General features: G+C 44.4%; 1 protein-coding gene across 1 annotated transcript in view; it reads right to left on the bottom strand.

The window, feature by feature from the left end:
• The window catches only part of NUMA1 (nuclear mitotic apparatus protein 1), a 3,180,433-nt gene that overhangs the window by 2,712,345 nt on the left and 448,230 nt on the right, over positions 1-19,858 (bottom strand). Inside the window, exon 4 of the mRNA XM_044072777.1 lies at positions 1,354-1,436. Coding sequence (XP_043928712.1) covers positions 1,354-1,436 — 83 coding nt within the window. The remainder of the gene's footprint in view (positions 1-1,353; positions 1,437-19,858) is intronic.

The raw sequence follows: 19,858 nt of genomic DNA, 5'->3' as shown, positions 1-19,858 counted from the left end.
AGGAAAAAAGAAGATTGCATCCTCTGTCCACAAGCCGCTCAGATACTACTCTGGCAAACTAAACCCCTATAGAAGGCAGATCAGCTACCAGTTTCCTATAAAGGTAGGGAAAAAAAGGACAACCAGTGTCAAAGCAGATAATTTAGTGTGTTCATTTCTTTCTGCTATTAACACAAGTCACTTCCAGGGACGGTTAGGACCCATTCTACCAGGGTTTGGTTCTTCTGTAGTTTGTTGAAAAGGGGGATTAAGCATTCCAGATGTAACACTTGGTCCTCTGTATATACAGGCTTCTCCCCCCCCCCCCCACACAAAAGCATTACAAACTGGATTCCTTTTCCAGGTCAAACACAGGCTTTTCTGGGACAACTCTCCAGTGTTTCTGGATGCCTGAACTCCTACCTAAATATTAAGCTTTGATAATCCACGCACATAGCTCAAGCTTTTACAACAGTGGTCTAAATGTTGATCACAATACATCTGTACAAGTAAATTTACCATAAAAGTATATGTTGTGATTAGCAGTCCCCTACAGCCATTCCTTTTTTTGCTGTATTTTGCCAGGGTGTGGATGTTTATATATAAAAGTATATACATGTCCCCATTTCCCTCTCGCAGTGTTTAACTTTCAGGACTCCAGCCTCCCTTCTTGAGGCAAGAATGCAACTTGAGGTACTCAGCAGTTACGGTGGATGTAAGGTACCCTAAAGCTTTAATGAGCTGTCTTGGTGGTCATATCCTAGGCTGGATTAGACAAATGGCTTGGGCGACTGCAACAGTGATCTACTAGAAAATCTACTGTTATGTTAACTTTGTTTACACAACTATACTTTTGTCCCTATATTAATAGCTTTGAATTAACCGCATACTACCTCCATATAAAACTTTTCTGGCTTCTTAGGAGCTGGTATCCATATACAGGCTAGAAAAAAATATTCTAAAACTGTTCCAATAAAGGAGGGACGGCAGACTGTTTTAGTTTCATCCTCATCAATAAAGCAATTCTTTAGAAACAAAGATCAGATGTGTATAAATGGGGGGGTGAAGTCAAGTCACCTAGAGAACCATAAGGAGAAAACCCCAAGAAACACCCTTAAGATTTGATGCATAAAGTGCCTCTCCTCAGTAAACACCACTCCCTCAAAGTACACACGTATTATACATGTATACCTTACACCCACACAAGGATTCACTACAACTGCTCAGCGCTACATAGGCCTCAAACAATTCCTTATTTAATCTTCCACCTCATTCTTTTAACAAAGGATACCTTATTTAATCTTCCACCTCATTCTTTTAACAAGGATACCTACAAATGTTAGCGCATTTCTGAAACTATAACAAAAAACGTACCTTCTAAACTGCTGCAAAGATATCGAAGCCTGTCCTCAGGTGGCTTCTCCAGAACTTGCTGTCCTTCATTATCATTTGACGTTCTACAAATAAAAAGTACCAATAGTCATTCCCAATGTTTAAATTGCAGCATTTTTTCATTTCATAGAATCAATTATTCTTCGGAGTACTGGCCAATTAAAGGCATGTTTCTATAGCTTTAAGTGCAAGGTCTAATTTGGAAGGAATACAAAATCTGAAATTGAAAGTTACCACAACCAGGCATCTGTGCTGTCCATTCTCATTCCTTCAACAAATGGGTTGCAGATCTGATTCTCTGATCTGACTCTGCCACAAACTTTAGACTTTGGATCCAACTCTCGAGCTCCTCCCTCTACCCATAATGCCCTAGTCCATCCTCTACATCAGAGTTTGTCATAAAATTCCCATAAATTAGAGAAACGGACAGGTGAAAGAACAGGACTCAAATTCGGAACTATAAGTTCTGATAAATAATCCAACAGGTTCCTTCAGATGATTTTTTGGAAGGGAGGTGGATGGGAGGGGAGTTGAAAGAAAATGGACAACACAGATGGCTAGTTGTGACTACACAAACTTTAATGCAATGTCTTTCATTCTTCCTCAATAAATGGGAAAGTCCCCACCAACATTAGTCCAGAGTGGCCCTCATGGAAAGATACTCCAAACAACCTCACAGCCAAAGATATCTCTACTTCTGGTCATTAGATTCAATTAGTAATAAACAAAGGTATGACAGCAGTGGATCACGTGGCTGCTGCGCAAATATCAATACAGGTTCTGACCAAAAAGCAGGTGAAGTGACCATGGCTCTGGTTGAGTGAGCTTTAGGTGATCTTTGTAAAGAAATGTCTTGCTGAGAATAGATCCAAGAAATGCAATCTGTGATCCATGCAATGAATGCAACATTAACATCTGGATAATCTAGGCTTTTTAGCTAGATGGAAACAAATAGCTATTCTGATTTTTGTTCTATATAAATACAAATGTCTGTACACATCTAGGAGATGTAACATGTATTCTCCATTGTTTGAAAAATTTGGAAAAAAAACAGTAAATTAAACAATTGCTTAAGGTTAGACTCAGAAGCCACTTTTAGGTGTGTGTGTGTATATATATATATATATATATATATATATATATATATATATATATATCTGTGTGTGTGTGTGTGTGTGGGTGCGTGTATATATCTATATATATATATATATATATATATATATATATATATATGTGTATATATATGTGTGTATATATATATATATATATATATATATATATATATATATATAAATAAATGGGGGAGGGGTTTGTAAAGTAACCCTCTGTAAGTAATCTTTGATAAAAGCCTGAAGTTCATAAATTCTTTTTGCAGAAGTTATGGCCACTAAGACCAACTTCTACGAAAAAAATCTTTGAACTTTCAGCAAAAAATTATAAATGGGATTTTTAGTCTGACCTTACAGTACTGACAGTCAGATCCCAAGGAAGTAACTGATTTATTGGTGGTCTAAGGTGAAACATGCCTTTCAGAAAGGCTTTACATAATTTAAGAACCAAAATAACTGTCTCTTGTATGAATCTGGAAAAAAAAAAAAAAATACAGCCAAAATTTAACAGCAGAAACCAAGGCAGTAAAAGGGTCAACAACATTTTTCAATGCCCAAAGTGAAAATCTTTTGCATTTGCTCTTCTAAATTTTCTTGGAGTCTTTTTGCAAGAACATTATGGTACACACTAGAGAGAAAAACAAAGCCTGGGCCATTTGACAATTATTGGAAGTGGAGAAGCCATGCGGTCACATTTGAGGGCCTGGATATTGAATTGGGTCCAATATTCATGGAGGATAACCAAGATAAGACCAAAAGGGGAAATACACTGTCAAGGCCACTAGCAGCAATAAGGATGACTGAGCTCTTCAACCAGGTTGCTCTCTGTAGAAGTTTGGGAATCAAAAGGAAGTTAAGGATAACCATAAAGGAGACCAGATGGCCAAATGTGGACTAGAGCATCTCAGTGAATCTCCCTGAGGGGGGATCAGGGCAAAAAACCTGTTGCACTTGGCGTGGAAGCTAAGAGATTGCAGCGAGGTTTACCTTAACTACGGAAACTATTCTGCCACTGATTGCTTGAAAGACCACTCGTGAAGTATCAAAATGGACTTGCTTAAATTTGTCGGCCAATACCTTGGTTTTCCCCAGAATGTGCACTGCAATTAGAAAGCGGTTTGTGGAGATTGCACATTGCCACACTCATAGCCTCTGTGCCAAGTGGTTAAGATCAGGATCCCCCTTGTTTGCTGGTGTGCCATACAAGACATGCAAGTCAGCCTGAATCACAATAGTCCCTACGGGATGAGCATTTTGGAATCTCTGCAACACTAATAGGATTACCCACATCTCCAGGACACTGACATGCAAATTGGGCACTAGAGGCGACCACGTGCCTTAGCCAGTCCTTCCCAAGTAATGTCCCCTGCCCCAACTGGGAAGCATCCGTAGTCACTATGACCAACAGGGGGGGCTGAGTAGAATAAAAGGTCGACCTAGATAAATGTCATCTGACTGGATCCACCAATGGACGTGGTGTTTGCAAACTGGCATATGCTTGACAGGAAAAAAAAAAAAAGATAGTCAAAGAATGCACCATTGAGCAGATTGAGTCCATTGAGGAACACGCATATAGAATCTTGCTAAAGTAAAACTACTGCTGCTACCACAAACATCACTGCTTGAAGAATGGAGCTGTCTGGAGGAGATAAGACAGGAAAGAATCAAGAGTATGTTTAAGGGATGAATTGGTAATGATGCATTTTGTGCTGTTATGTTCAGATATGCACCAATAAACTCCAGGCTCTGCATTGGACTTCAGATTTGATTTGGAGTAATTTATTATTCCCAGTGCCTGACAAATCTATAACAAATAGTTCCCGGATTGTTGAAGGAGATGCACAGACAGGGCGGTGAGGAGCCAGTTGCCTAGATACGAAAACACTCAATCCCTTGAGTCTCAAGTGAGCTGCCGTCACTGCTATGCATCTGGTTAACACGCTCGTGGTGGTGGTGGTGGTGGGGGGGGGGGGCAAAGGACAGGGGTCTGATTTGGTAGTGACTAGCTCTCAGCTGCAAGTGCAAGTGCCTTCAGGAGCGTCTATTATGATGTCATAGTACACATCCTGAAGACAGAATGCTCGTAAAATCTTACTATAAAAATAAGTTGTGTACTCACCATAGCATTCCATCTCAGTAGTTCTACTTCATTTATCTTCAACCTGTGGGATACCACATCCCTATCAGATCCGAGCCGGCAACTTTACTAGCATCTGCTCTGAGCTCCAAGCGCCTCCCCTTACCCATAATACACCTCCTCTACCTTCCAACCCCAGATCGAGTTTACTGAACCTTATACCGATAACCCGACCAGAAAAAAAATACTTGTGACCTATAACTGCAGCCCGTAGGCTGTTCATATACCAAGGTCCGGGGGAAGGAGGGAGGGACGGTTGAAGAAGTAGAACTACTCAGAAAGTACAGTTGTGTACACTTACCATAAATGTAGATGTTGGTGTATTTACTGTTGCAGTCATTACATTTGGGTTATCCTGCTGGCAGGTTGCAGTCAGCCAGCCTGAATTCCAAAGTCTTAGGTCCTCGGTCAGCTGCTGTCGCCCCTTCCCTGACATCAGGTCATAAGGGGTATATAAAAGCAGCAGACACCATTTTCTTCAGGTTTTCTTGCCCCAGATGTCAGGTGCCCCCTAAAAGGGTAGTCAAACTTTATATATACATCTCAAAAAATGCAGCAATATAAATATTACCATCATCTATAAGCAAATACACCACATAGGTTGTACAAATCAGAGAAGGAAAGATAAGATCCATAGAAAAAAACTGTACTATGTTCTTCGTGTTTCACTGTTGCAGTCATTACATTTGGGTTGAGTCCCAAAGCTATGGTTGGGGTGGCTGGAGCTAGACAGCAGTAGGAGCAGCTACGAGGACCTGCAGAACTGCAGTGGCAAAGCCTGCCCTGGATTTAGAGTAGAGTGGCAGATGATCATGTTTTGTAAAGGCGTGCACTGAACTCCAAGTAACAGCCTCTAAAATGTCCCTGGGTTGGTACTCCCCTGAGAAAGGCGGTCGAAATGGCTGCAGCTCTGGTGGAATGTGGCCCTAATGCCCTTAGGCAATGACTTATGAAGTAGCAGAAATGAATGCAGTGGCCTAACCACTTAGAAATAGTCTGCTTTGAGAGCCTTTCCTTGTGATCCTGCAGCATATGCCACTAGTAATTGCTGTCTTCCTGAAAACTTTGGTTCTGTCCAAGTAGAATCTAAGCTGTCTGTGTACATCCAAAGAATGCAGATTTCTCTCTCACCTGTTCTGTGGTTTTGGGTAAAAGGTTGGCAGATGAAAAGTTAGGTTTAGAGCCACACTGGCCGCCACTTTAGGCATGAATGTTGGATTTGTCCTCAGGGAGACCCTATCTGGATGAAAAATGATAAAAAGTTCCACAGCCATGAGCGCCTTTAGCTCTGAAACTTGTCTTGCTGAAGTAATTGCTGGGAGCAGAGCTGCTTTCCAAGATAAAAACTTTATATCAGCAGTAGCAGCTGGCTCAAAAGGAGGCAGGGTGAGCTTTTCCAAGACATAGCTGAGGTCTCATGCAGGTATTGGTAATCTCCTTGGGGGCCTTAAATTTTTGGCCCCTCTGAGGTACTGCTTTAATAAAAGGATGAGAAAAAAGTGGTGGTTCTGTATTGTAATGAGCCGAAAAGGCAGAGGCATGAATTTTAATTGATTAAAACGATAGGCCTTTGTCCAGCATCTCAGTTAAGTATTGCAAAATCCGAGGAATGTTTGGGACAGTTGTATCAGTTCCTTCTGCTGGTTCCAAGCACAGAATAATTTCCATCTTCCAGCATAAGACTTTCTAGTACTAGGTCTTCTGGCTTCCAGAATGACATCCATCACAGCTTTACTGAGGGGTGTTTTTTATGTTACTACATTATCCGCCATGCTGCCAAGTTTAATGTCCGTAGTTGGCTGTCCAAGATCTGATTGTTTTGCTGGGTCAGTAGACGAGGTAAAGTCCAAACTGGGTATAATAACAAGTTCCTTAGGACTGGATACCAGTACTGGTGTGGCCAGTCTGGGGCAATCAGCATCTTTGGCTTCTCCTGTCTGACCTTTAGGAGTACTTTGGGGAGGAGAGGCAGTGGGGGAAAGGCACATACCGATAGGTTTTCCCAGCTGAAAGACCACTTTTCACACAGACGGGCGTCCACTTTCCATGCTTGTCTGTGATGAGTCCTTGTGCAGAATCTTTTAGTTGGTAATTGTGAGAGGAGGCAAAAGGATGTCCAGGCATCTCCATTTCCATGTTATGCTGAAGACTTGCGGATCCAGCTTCCACTCGTGGGGATCCATGAGGTTTCTGCTTAGTCTGCGAGTGTTTTCTTTTCCTGGCAGGAATTGTGCCTGCAAATGTATTTGGTAAGTCAAAGCTGTGTCCCACAAGGTCATGGCTAGTCTTAAGGGGGTATGAATGTGTGCCCCCCTGCTTGTTTATATACCACATGCCCATGGTGTTATCGGTCATCAGTAGTTGTCCTGGATGAAGTAAGGTCCTTGAAGGCTGTCAGGGCATTTTGAACAGCTAGCATCTTTTTGATTGATATGCAGATGCATTTGGTTTGAGGACCATGTTCCCTGAATGCATCTTCCTGCCATGTGGGCCCCCCCCCCCAAGCATAATCTGATGCATCCGTTGTCAGTCTGCCTGGCTGGGGGTAATGTGAATGGCTGTCCCCTTGCCCACCATCGAAACTACTGTTGCAGGTAGGGAATAATAGTAATGATTGTTTCCAGGCTGTGGCAATGTTGAGTCCAAACACTTTAGGTACCACTGAAGTTTCCTCATATGCAGTCTTGCATATGGAATTAGTAGGATGCAGGATGCCATGAAGCCTAAAGCATGCAGAATTTTTCTTGAAGATAAACGGGCCTTTGTTGCAAACAATCTGAAAAAGGTAGTCAGTTGTCTTGGTCTGGCATGAGATAAGCAATCTCAGCAGTTTTATTTAAGCTTGCACCCAGGAATATTATCTCTTGTGAGGGTACTAGTTTTGATTTCTTTTTGCTGACTGTGTACCCTAGCCATGTTAAGTCTTTCCACAAACGCCAGTTGCTGAAGAATGTCCTTGTTCTCTGCTTGAAGGAGGCAGTCGCCCAAGTACTCCAATGTCTGCAGAATGCAATTACTGGTGCCAGGCACTTTGTAAAGACCATGGGCACAGTAGATAAGCCAAAGGGCAGTGCAGAGAAAGTACAGTTTTGTATCTACCATAAATGTAGATGTCCGATAGGAATGCATCTGCAGTCCTTACAAATGGGTTGTCCTGTCGTCAGGCAGCCCTTCGGTCGGCCGGATTCCAAAGTCTGGGTCTGGCCTCGGCTGGTGTCACACTTCACCCGATGTCATAGCTGCAGTTATTCGGGTATAAAGGCATCAGCTGACGCCATTTTCCTCAGTGTTTCTTGCCCCAGATGCCAGGTGCCCTCTAGGAAGGCAACATTTGGATAAATGCCAATGATTCCAAATAGTAGAGAGCAAACAAAACATAAGCATGTATGTACATATATACAAACAAATACACCATAATAGATTCCCCCAGCTAGCTATAAGATGGGCAAATACCCTAGGAGTACCACAGAGGGGAAAGGCGGGTGGGTAATCCTGACTGCAGATGCATTCCTATCTGACATCTACATTTATGGTAGGTACAAAACTGTACTATGTCCTTCAAGGATGCATCTGCAGTCCTTACAAATGGGTAGAATACCATAGCCAAACTGGGGGAGGAGGAAGAATAAAGTTATGGTGTAGTTAAGATCCCTTGCAAAACAGCAGTGGCAAAACCTGCTCGGGATCTAGAGTATAAAGGTAAATTATAATGCTTGGCAAATGTATGCACGGAGCTCCAAGTAGCAGCCTCTAAAATGTCCTTGGTAGCCACTCCTCGTAGGAAAGCTGTGGTAGTGGCTGTAGCCCTTGTAGAGTGAGGCCTGATGTTTTCTAGAGTCTTCTTTCCATGGTAGGAGTAACAAAATCTAATGCAATTTCCTATCCACTTGGAGATTGTCTGTTTTGAAATTGCTTTTCCTTCCATTCCTGTTGCATATGCTACCAGTAGCTGGTCAGTTTTTCTATTGCCCTTGGTCCTGTCCAGGTAGTAGCGTCATTGTCTATGTACATCCAAGGTATGCAAGTCTTTCTCCCCTGTTCTGTGGGTTGGGGAAGAATGTAGGTAGGTGGATAGCCTGATTTAAAGATACTCTGGAGACCACCTTAGGCATAAAAGTAGGATTTGTTCTCATGGACACTATCTTGATGGAAGATCAGGAAGGGTTGTACTGCCATTAATGCCTGTAGCGCAGATACCCTTCTTGCTGAAGTGATTGCCAGCAGGAAAGCAGTTTTCCATGATAAGTATTGTAATTCTGCTGTTGCTGCTGGTTCGAAAGGAGGAAGTGTCAATTTTTCTAGCATAAAGTTCAAGTCCCATGCTGGCAATGGTGGCTTCCTAGGAGGTTTTACATTTTTAATTCCTCTCAGAAACTGCCTGAGCAGAGGATGTGAGAAGACTGGAGGATCCAAGCCGTATTCTGCTGAAATAGCTGATGCATGAATCTTAATGGAAGAATAGGACAGGCCTTTGTGGAAGAGCTCTGCCAAGTATTCCAGGATGTTGGCTATGTTTACCAGTGACACATCTTCTCCTTTTGCAGTACTCCAAATGAGATATCTTTTCCATTTTGCTGAATAGTTTTTCCTTGTTGAGGGTCTGCGAGCCTCCAGGATAATGTCTTTAACCCTTTGTGATAAATTTGGGTTAATTGGTCTTATGCAATGTTCCAGGCAGTGAGCTGCAGAGTTTTCAGGTTTGGATGCAGGATGTTGTAGTTGCTCTGTGTTAACAGCAAGGGAACCAGGGGCAGTGGCCATATTTGCTCCCAAGACATGCTCCTCAGTAATGGGTACCAATGTTGTCTTGGCCAGTCTGGAGCTATCAGAATGATCCTTGGATGGTCCTCTTTGATCTTCAATAGCACCTTGTGCAAAGGAAGTGGTGGGAATGCATATGCTGTCAGGTTTTTCCAACTGAAAGATAGGGAGTCCACCTTCCAAGCAAGTGGGTGGTACGTCCTTGTGCAGAATTTCTTTAGCTGGTGATTGCATGGGGATGCAAATAAGTCTATTTCTGGGAGTCCCCATTTTCTTGTAATGGTTTTGAAGATGTCCGGATGCAGCATCCATTCGTGGGCATCCGTGGTAGTCCTGCTTAATATGTCTGCTAGAATGTTTTCTTTTCCTGGTACAGAAATTGCTTGTAACTGAATGTTGTAGCTCAGGGCCACATTCCAGAGGTCCAGTGCCATCCGGCATAGAGGGTACGAATGTGTGCCTCCCTGTTTGTTGATGTACCACATAACTGTGGTGTTGTCTGTCCTCATCATCAATTGACCTTGTCGGAGAAATGGTCTGAATGTCTGAATTGCCAGTTTTACTGCCAGCATTTCCTTTAGATTTGTGTAGGTGCAGCTGGTCTTGAGTCCATAAACCTTGAATGCATTTGTCCAGCATGTGGGCCCCCCAACCGAGGTCTGAGGCGTCCGTCGTGATGGTTTGGCTTGGTTGAGTGCTGTGGAAGGGCAATCCTGTGTTTGATTGACAGGCCTGAGCCCACCATAGGAATTCTTGCTTCAGGCATGGAATTTGGGTTTCTAGGCTGTGCTTGTGTTGAGACCATAAATTCCTTAGGTACCACTGCAACTTTCTCATATGCAGCCTGGCATGTGGAACCAATATTATGCAGGATGCCATGAAGCCCAAGGCTTGCAGGACTTTTCTTGCTGTTAGATGGTTCTGCTTTGTTAATGCCAAGAAGTAGAGAGGTAGTTGTTCCTGTTTTTCTACTGTTAGGAATGCCATTTGTTTCGATGTGTCCAGCTCTGCACCCAAAAAGGTTATTCTTTGGGATGGTATCAGTCTTGACTTTTTTATATTGACTGTATATCCCAGGGCTTGTAGTAGGTAAATGACCCTTTTTAAGTCTTCTTCTAGCTTGTTTTTGTTGTCCGCTTGCATCAGGCAGTCGTCCAGGTAAGGGTAGATTTGGATTCCCTGAAGCCTGCAATGAGCAATTACTGATGCCAGGCATTTCATGAACACTCTGGGCGCAGTAGATAAGCCAAAGGGCAATGCTGAGAATTGATAATGCTCTGATCCTGCAAGAAATCTGAGGTATCTTCTGCAATTTGGTCGTATGGGGACGTGCAGGTATGCCTCCTTGAGATCTAGAGTTACCAGCCAAGACTCCTTGCCCAGCATGGGAAGAAGCTGCTGTAGAGTCAGCATTTTGAATTTTGGAACAATGAGGAATGTGTTTAAAGCGGACAGGTCGAGAATAGGTCTCCATTTGCTCTCTTTTCTTGGTACCAGGAAGAGTCTGGAGTAAAATCCCTTTCCTTGCTCCATGTATGGTACCTTTTCCACAGCTCTCATCCTTAATTGAGATATTTGTTTTAGAGCTTCTGCCTTTTGATTTGGAGGTAGGTTTGGCATTCCTCTCTTCCCTGGTAGAGTATGGAAGTGAAACCTGTAACCTTGGTCTATTGTCTGCAAAATCCACTTGTCTCTTGTGATGTAATGCCAGTTTGTGGAAAATAAGGCTAGCTTCCCGCCTAAGGGTGCTTCTAGTTGTTCCCTGGTAGGCGGTGCCAGAGCCAAGTCACTGTGATTGTCCTGTAGTTGTGGTGGTGGCTGTGTCTGTACCTCGGTGGTTGTAACCCTGCCACTGGCGTCCCCTGTAGGCACCCCTGGATTGGCTTCTGCCTCTTGAACGCCTATTCCTGTCTCTCTGAGCTCTGGAGGAGTCTGGAAAGGACCAATTCTTGGAGGGCCAATTCCTGCTAAACCTTGGAGGTTGGACCTGTAAGAAATCCTTCACTGTTTGGACAGATTTTGCCTTCTCTTCCATCTTCTTCAGCACCTGTTGTGCAGGAGAGCCAAACAAATTGATCTTATCCATGGGAGCATCTAATAGTTTGGACTTGACATGGTCTGGTAAGGCCTGCTCTTTTAACCATGCATGCCTTCTGATAACTGTGCCAGTCATGGCTGATCTAAAGGAAGCCTCCAGTGCATCATAGCCGCATTTTAAAGAATGGTTACTGACTTGCTGAATGTTATGTACCATTTCCTGAACAGATTTTTTGTCTAATGGTTCATCCGAGGACAGCTTTTTGGTTAACTGGTCTAGCATAAATTCTTGATACTGGATCATGTAAAATTGACAGTTCAGGGCCCTAGCTGAAAGCGTAGCAGAAGTGTAAACTTTTTTACCCCATCTCTCTAAGGATCTGGATTCCCTTTCAGAGGGGAGGGGGTTTTTAGCAGAGGTAGCTGCTACAGCCTTAGGTCCTTGGGAGATAGTCTTGGGATCTGCAAAAGGAGCCTTATACAAATGGTAATGTGTGTCCGGGACCCTGTAGTATCTATCGGGCTTAGCAGGGGCCGGAGATAGAGAATCAGGAGCAGTACAAGCATCATTAAATGCATCATCTACAACAGAAAGAACTGGAGGTATGGCTAAAGGCCTATGTTGTGGTAAATGCAGAAAGGTTCTAAGCCTTTTTCTGGAGTCTGAGAAATCCTGGCCCTGCCACTGAAATTGTTCCCTCATAGCATGCAAGGTTTCCCCAAAGGAAAATTCCTCAGGCGGAGAGGCAGAAGGGATGGACTCTTCAGCATCAGAGTCTTCATAAGGAGAGAAAGGAGCCTCTGGAGGGTGTGTATCTGAATCATCAGAGGAATCATCTGTAGAAACTGGCTCAGGGGGCTCTGCTCTAGGCCTCTTCTCTGGAGGTGGGTGAGAGGCCCTGTCTGGTTGAGGTTGGGATCCCCGGATTAAAGAAATGAGATCCTCTGCTAAACTAAGCATTTGTGAACTAGAGCTAGGCCTGTGAGAGGGGGTCTTAGCAGGCACAGATTTAGTAGCTTTAGCTGCTTTAGCCCTGGCAAAGGCCTTAATGGACATGGATGCAGGTGGCCTAGCAGCTCCACGTGCAGGGGTTGAAATATCAAAGGGAATAGTGTCAGATAAATCCTGAGAAACTGCAACAGCAGGTGGGATTTCAGAAGCCGATTCCACCAGGTTGGAAGAGGCCTCGGTAGAAGGTAAGTTTTCGGCTGAAGGAAAAACCGCTTGCTCGGTTTCAGCCGAAACCGAGACACTCGCAGTTGGCTTAACCGCGGTTTCGGCCGAAACCGCGGACCGCGAGTGTCGGTCCTTTTCCTTGCGCTTTTTAGACATTTGCGTAGTCGGAGGATCCGACGGCATATAAGCAAAAGCGGAGCCGAAAAACTCCTCAGCAAATTCCGACAGACGTCTAAGCGTCCGCCGGTTAAAAGAAGCACAGGCTAGACAAGCTGCTACGTCGTGGTCTGGGCCTAAACAAGGTAAGCAGTAAGAGTGGAAATCTTTATGAGGTAATTGTTTCCCACAAGTTAAACAGTTATTCACTTTTTCTGACATCGGCTGAGGCAAGAAAGAGTCCCCAACGGGGTACTTAGCTTTTTAGAAGTCTTCGGTACTTGTAGTAGTAATCTCTGGTTCTGACCGACCGGCACTTGCGAACAGCTTCTGCTTCGGGTGCCACGCGGCAAGAAAGACTGAGGAAAATGGCGTCGGCTGCTGCCTTTATGCCCGAAGAACTACAACTATGACGTCGGGTGAAGTGCAACACCAGCCGAGGCCAGACCCAGATTTTGGAATCCGGCCGACCGAAGGGCTGCCTGACGACAGGACAACCCATTTGTAAGGACTGCAGATGCATCCTTGAAGGACATCCACATGTTATGACTGCAGTTGCATTCTTGAAGGACATCATACTGACGCTTAGTGCGTTGGTTAAATCTAGCACAAAACCAACAACCAGTAACATGATCAGGGCCTAGGCAAGGAATACAGTAAGAATGAAAGTCCTTATGAGGCATTTGCTTTCCGCAAGAAATACAATTGTTAACTTTTTCTGACATCAGTCTGGAGCAAGAAAAAAAGCTCCCCAATGGGGTACTTAGCTTTATTAAAGACTTCGGATCTGAAACTAACACGAAAATCTCAGCTGTCAGCCGACCGGCACATGTGAAAGTAGAGTTTTGTACCTACCATAAATGTAGATGTTAGAGTGTACACCCTGCTGCAGTCATCACACTTGGGTTATCCTGTAGTCAGGCGGTCCCGCAGTCGGCTGGAATTCCAGAGTCTTGGTCCGGCGTCTGTTGCTGTCGCTTCTTCCCTGACGTCAGTGCGCCAGGGGAATATATAATGCAACAGACACCATTTTCTTCAGTTTTTCTTGCCCCAGATGTCAGGTGCCCCAAATATGTAAGCTGAAACATATAGCAATAAGAAATGCATGCACAAAAACAACATTTCCTTCTACAAGCAAATGCACCAAAAAGGTTGTACAGGATAGAGAAGTGTAGATAAGTCCCAGCAAAGGGAAGGGGGATGGGGGTGGGTAACCTGGACTGCAACAGTGAATACACTCCAACATCTACATTTATGGTAGGTACACAACTGTACTATGTTCGTGTTTCACTGTTGCAGTCATTACTCTTGGGTTGAATCCCAAAGCTGAGAATGGGTGATTGCGCTAAATAGGATTAGGAGAGGCTAGGAGGCTCTGCAGAACTGCAGTGATGAAGCCTGCTCTGGACTTTAGAGTTGAGGGAAGTGGTAGTGCTTTGCAAAGGTGTGCACTGAATTCCAAGTTGCAGCCTCTAAGATTTCCTTGGTTGGTACTCCTCTGAGGAAGGCTACTGAAGTGGCTGCTGCTCTGGTGGAATGAGGCCTAATACCCTTAGACGCTGATTTGCCATGTTGAGAACAGCAGAAACGGATGCAATGGCCTATCCATTTAGAAATGGTCTGTTTTGATATAGCCTTTCCTTCTGATCCTGCAGCATATGACACTAAAAGTTGCTCACTTTCTGAAAGCTTTAGTTCTGTCCAAGTAGAAGCTTAACTGCCTGTGTATGTTCAAGGAACGCAGAATTTTGTCACCCTTGTTCTGTGGATTTGGGTAAAAAGTAGGCAAGTGAATGGTTTGATTGAGGGCCACACTGGACACCACCTTAGGCATAAGTGTAGGGTTTGTCCTCAGAGAAACCCTGTCTGGATGAAAAATGATGAAAGGTTCCACAGCCATGAGTGCTTGCAACTCAGACTCGCCTTGCAGAGGTTATGGCTAGGAGCAGCGCTGTTTTCCAGGATAAGAATTTAATATCCGCTGTTGATTCTGTCTCGAAAGGAGGCAGAGTGAGTTTTTCCAAAACGTAATTGAGGTCCCAGGCTGGAATTGGTGCTCTCCTTGGTGGCCTAATGTTTTTGGCCCCTCTGAGGTACTGCCTTATTAAAGGATGAGAAAAAGATAGGTGGTTCTGTATTGTAATGTGCATAAATGGCAGAGGCATGAATCTTAATTGATGAGAAAGGCCTTTGTTCAACATCTCAGTTACTGTAAAATCTGAGGAATATTTGGTACAGACGTGTCAATGCCTTGTTCCTGGTTCCAAGCACAGAATCTTTTCCATTTTACTGCATAAGATTTTCTGGTACTGGGCCTCCTTGCCTCCAAGATAACATCCATAACAGCTTTTGAAAGAGGAGTTTTCTGAACGGCTACATTATCCGCCATGCTGCCAGATTTAAGGTCCCGAGTTGGCTGTGCAGCATCAGATTGTTTTGTTGGGTCAGCAAGTGAGAAGTCTGAAGCAATATCCATGCTGGATACTGGGACAAGCTCTTTAGGATTGGGTACGAGTGCTGGCATGGCCAGTCTGGCGCGATCAGAATCATTTTTGGCTTCTCTTGTCTGACCTTTAGGAGTACACTGGAAAGAAGTCAGGAGGAAAAGCATATACTATTAGATTTTTCCAGCTGAATGATAGGGCATCCAACTTCCATGCTTGCTTGTGGTAAATCCTTGTGCAAAATCTCTACAATTGACAGTTTTGAGGGGAGGCAAATAGATGTCTGGGCATCCCCATTTCCTTATCCTGAAGACTTGTGGATCCAGTTTACATTCGTGGGGATCCATGAGGTTTCGGCTTAGTCTGCCAGAGTATTTGTTTCCTGGCAGGAATTGCGCTTGTAGGTGAACTTGTAAAGGCAATGCTGTGTCCCATAAGGTCATTGCTTGTCTGCAGAGGGGGTAAGAATGAGTACCTCCCTGCTTGTTTATGTACCACATGACCATAGTGTGGTCTGTCTGTATCAGTAATTGTCCTGGTTGAAGCAGGCCCTTGAAAGCTGTCAGGGCATTTTGAACAGCTAGCATCTCTGATTGATGTGAAGATGCATCTGGTTTGCAGGCCATGTGCCCTGAATACATTTTCCTGCCATATGGCCCCCCCAGGCATAATCTGATGCATCCGATGTCCATGTCTGGCTGTGGGTAAACTGAATGGCAGACCCTTATTGTGGTGACAGGCTTCTGCTCACCATTGAAACTCCTGTTGTAGGCAGGGAATGAGTGCAATTACTGTCTCCAGGCTGTGGCAATGCTGAGTCCAAACACTTTACAGATACCATTGTAGTTTCCTCATATGCAGTCTGGCATATGGAATTAGTAAAATGCAAGATGCCATGAAACCCAAGGCCTTCAGGATTTTCCTTGCAGATAAGTGGGTTTTTGTTGCCAATTTCTTGAAGTAGTCAGTTTTTGCTCGTCTGGCATGAGATAAGCCATCTGGGCAGTTGCAGTTAAGCTTGCATTCAGGAATATTACTTCTTGAGAGGGCACTAGTTTTGATTTGATTTCGTTTACTGTGTACCCTAGGACAATTAGTAATCTTTTTACAAATGCCAGATGCTTTAGAAGAGTGTCTGTTCTCTGCTTGAATTAGGCAGTCGTCCAAGTAGGGATATGTTTGAATTCCTTTTTGTCTGCAAAACGCAATTAATGGTGCCAGGCATTTTTTAAAGACCCTGGACGCAGTAGACAAGCCAAAGGGCAGTGCAGAGAATTGATAATGCATTGAGCCTATGAATCTTCTGCAAGATTGTCCGATTGGGACATGGAGGTATGCCTCTTAGGTCCAAAGTTACGAGCCAAGCCCTCTTGCCCAGCATGGGCAGTAGCTGCTGATGAGTCAACATCTTGAATTTTGGAACTTCCAAAAACGTATTTAATATAGACAGGTCCAGAATTTGTCTCCAGGTTTTGTCCTTCATGGGTACTAGAAAAAGTCTGGAGTAAAATCCTTGCCCCTGCTCTTGTTGTGGTACTTGCTGAATGGCCCTCATATCCATGAGGGCTGTAATTTGTTTTTGTACCTCTGCCCATTGATTGTGGCAGGTCTGGCATGCCCTTTGAACTTGGTAGAGTGTGAAAATGAAACCTGTAGCCTTGGGACACTATGTTCAGAACCCATTGTCTTGGGTAACCATTTGCCAATTTGATGAAAAAAGTGCTAGTTTTCTCCCTAAGGGGGCTGTCAAAAGAAAACTGCTTGGAACTGGTAGAGGAAAGTCATTGGGACTGTTTCCTGTAAGCCTGTGATTTGGCTCTGCCGCTTTTGGAGATAGGAGCACCCCATTGTTTAGATCTGTATGAGCCTTGGGGTTGAGATCTGCCTGTGGGACATCTGTATCTGCCTCTTTGTGGTCTGAGACTGGAAAGGACCACTTTTTAGAAGGCCATTTTCTGCTAAACCTGGGTGGCTGTAACTAAGAAATCCTTTACTGTCTGCAAGGATTTTGCTTTATCCTCCATTTTTTTCAACACATCTTCTGCTTTAGTACCAAACTGTCATGCTGTAATGGTGCATCTAATAATTTTGCTTTAACATGATCAGGCAGATTTTGTTCCTTTAACTAAGCATGCCTTCTAATAACAGAACCTGTAACAGTGGCCCTGCAAGAGGCCTCCAGTGAATCATAACCACATTGCAAAGTATGCTTTCCCACTTGTACAGTTGCATGCAATACATCCTGCAAGCCATTCAGTATTTGTCAACATTTTTTGTTTAAGTAGTGACATTAAATACTGCTGATATTTAAGCATATGAAATTGACAATTTAAAGCCCTTAGAGCCAGAGTGGCAGAAGTGTAAACTCCCCCCCCCCCCCATCTGTCTACCGCCCTAGAATCCCTACAAGAGACGGGGTTTTTTTGCAGTGGAAGCTTTAACCCCCTTGGGACACTGAGAAATAGTTTCTGGGTCTGCTGCGGGGTTTTTGTATAGGAATTTGAGAATCCGGGACCCTGTAGTATCGGTCTGGCTTAGCAGGTGCAGAGGGAGAGAGAGAGACAGGGGACAGTCCAGACTCTGAAAAAACATCTACAATGTCTATAACAGGTGGAATAGCTAGGGGTCTGTCCTGAGGAAGAAGCAAAAGTCTGAGCCTCCTCTTAGACTCAGAATAATCTTAGCTCTCCCAGTGGAAATGCTCCCTCATAGTATGCAGAGTTTCCCCAAAATAGTCCTCAGGAGGAGAGGCTGAAGGAATGGATTCTTCAGCATCAGAATCCTCATAGGGAAGCATGGGGTAATCCTGTTCAGAAAAGAAATCAAAGGAAAAAAAGACACCTGAACAGAATCTCTCTCGACTAGGCCTCTTACCAGGAGGGGGATGGGAGCCTCTGATCGAAGTGATTAGGTCTTCGGACATTTTCAGCATCTGTTTTTTAGGCATGGAAGTCTGACTAGGAGAATGCTGTACTTATTTCTTTGTCTTTAGTGCTTTAGTCTGTCTGAAGTGGAGGATGGCTTAACATAGTTGTGTCTGTCTGAAGACACCCTCAGAAGCCGATGCCTGCTCAGCAGCTCCAGACCCATCTGAGGGAATGATTTCAGAGTGTCCAATACCTTGAGTTTCCAGAGGCCCAGTCGGCTCCATGTGGGAGCCAATAGCGGGCGCCAGGGGCTGCAAAAGCACCTCACTGAGAACCGGTGACTGGCCTAGAAGAGGCTTTGTAGTCTGTTTTGGACCTCTGATGCCTATCCTTCTTGCGTTTTTTGTAAACTCCGGCTGTCTGCTGTTCCGCCGGCATTATATAATTAAATAGTCGGCCAAAGTAATGAAAAGCAAAATCGAACTGACGCTTGATAGTGCGTTGGTTGAATCTAGCACAAAACAGACAGCTAGCAACATTGTGATCCAGGCCTAGGCAAGGAATACATTAAGAGTGAAAATCCTTGAGGTATTTGCTTCCCACAAGAAATACAATTGTTAACTTTCTGACATCGGTCTGGAGCAAGGAAAAAAAAAGTTTCCCCAACGGGGTACTTAGCTTTAATGAAGACTTCGGTTCTGAAATTCAGATTTGAAAATCTCAGGAGTCTGCCAACCGGCACTTGCGAACTGCTTTTGCTTCGGGCAAAGCGCGGCAAGAAAGACTGAAGAAAATGGCGTCAGCTGCATCTTTTATATCCCCTGGTGCACTGATGTCAGAGAAAAGGCGACAGCAACAGACGCCGGACCTAGACTTTGGAATTCTGGCAGACTGCGGGTAGCCTGCCAGCAGGATATCCCAAGAGTAATGACTGCAACAGTGAAACAAGAACATCACCTGGAATCCTCGACGCCTCAGGTGAGCCATGCCCACTGCCATACATATGGTGAACACCCTGTTGGCTGTAGTGAGACCACAGGGCAGAGCTCTGAACTGATGACTGGCTCCCAGCCGGAAGCAAAGGAACCTCCTGGAGCATCTGTCCATTTTGATGTGATGGTACACATCTTGGAGATCTATGGAGCACATCCAATCGTCCTGACACAGAAAGGGTAGAATGGACTGCAGCGTGACCATCCGAAACTTAGCTCTTTGAACAGACTTGTTCAGTCTGCTGAGATGCAAAATAGGTTTCCAGTCCCCTGTCTTTTTTGGTACCAAAAAGAACCTCGAGTAAGTTCCGAAACCGTGTTGGTCTGCCAGGACTTCCTGGATGACTCTTTTCTAGCAGTTTTGAAACTGCTTGGTCCCTCAGATTGGGTGGAACATCTGGGAGGGACTTGAGTGACAGTAAAGGGGGTTGAGAGAAGGAGATTCTGTAACCTCCGGATATGATTGAATGTACCCATTTGTCTTGCATAAGGTTTAGCCAGGCTTGTAGGTACAAGGAAAGTCTTCCCCTGACTGCCTCTGGACACGGACAGTCGGGCAACCATTAAGGGATGTTGGAAAGGCTAGTCAGAGAAAGATTCTCTGCTGCCCTGGTTCTACGGATCCCCTCTGCCACGAGGGCGGCATCTATTTCCTCCTCTGCCCCTGGAGGAAAAATCACTACGTGTATCAGGCAAAGCTCCCAGTGATTTCCGAAACCACATTTTCCCACTCTTCTGACCCTTGGGGTATGGTCTGGAAGGAGTGGAAAAACAGACTCCCACGGCAGAGAGTCTTTCCTTCCTGCT

This window comes from Protopterus annectens, chromosome 5.part1, assembly GCF_019279795.1.
Source record: "Protopterus annectens isolate FY-2018-M chromosome 5.part1, PAN1.0, whole genome shotgun sequence".
NCBI lineage: Eukaryota > Metazoa > Chordata > Ceratodontiformes > Protopteridae > Protopterus > Protopterus annectens.
The sequence above is the reverse complement of the archived record's forward strand: the minus strand, read 5'-3'. Positions and strand labels throughout refer to the sequence as shown.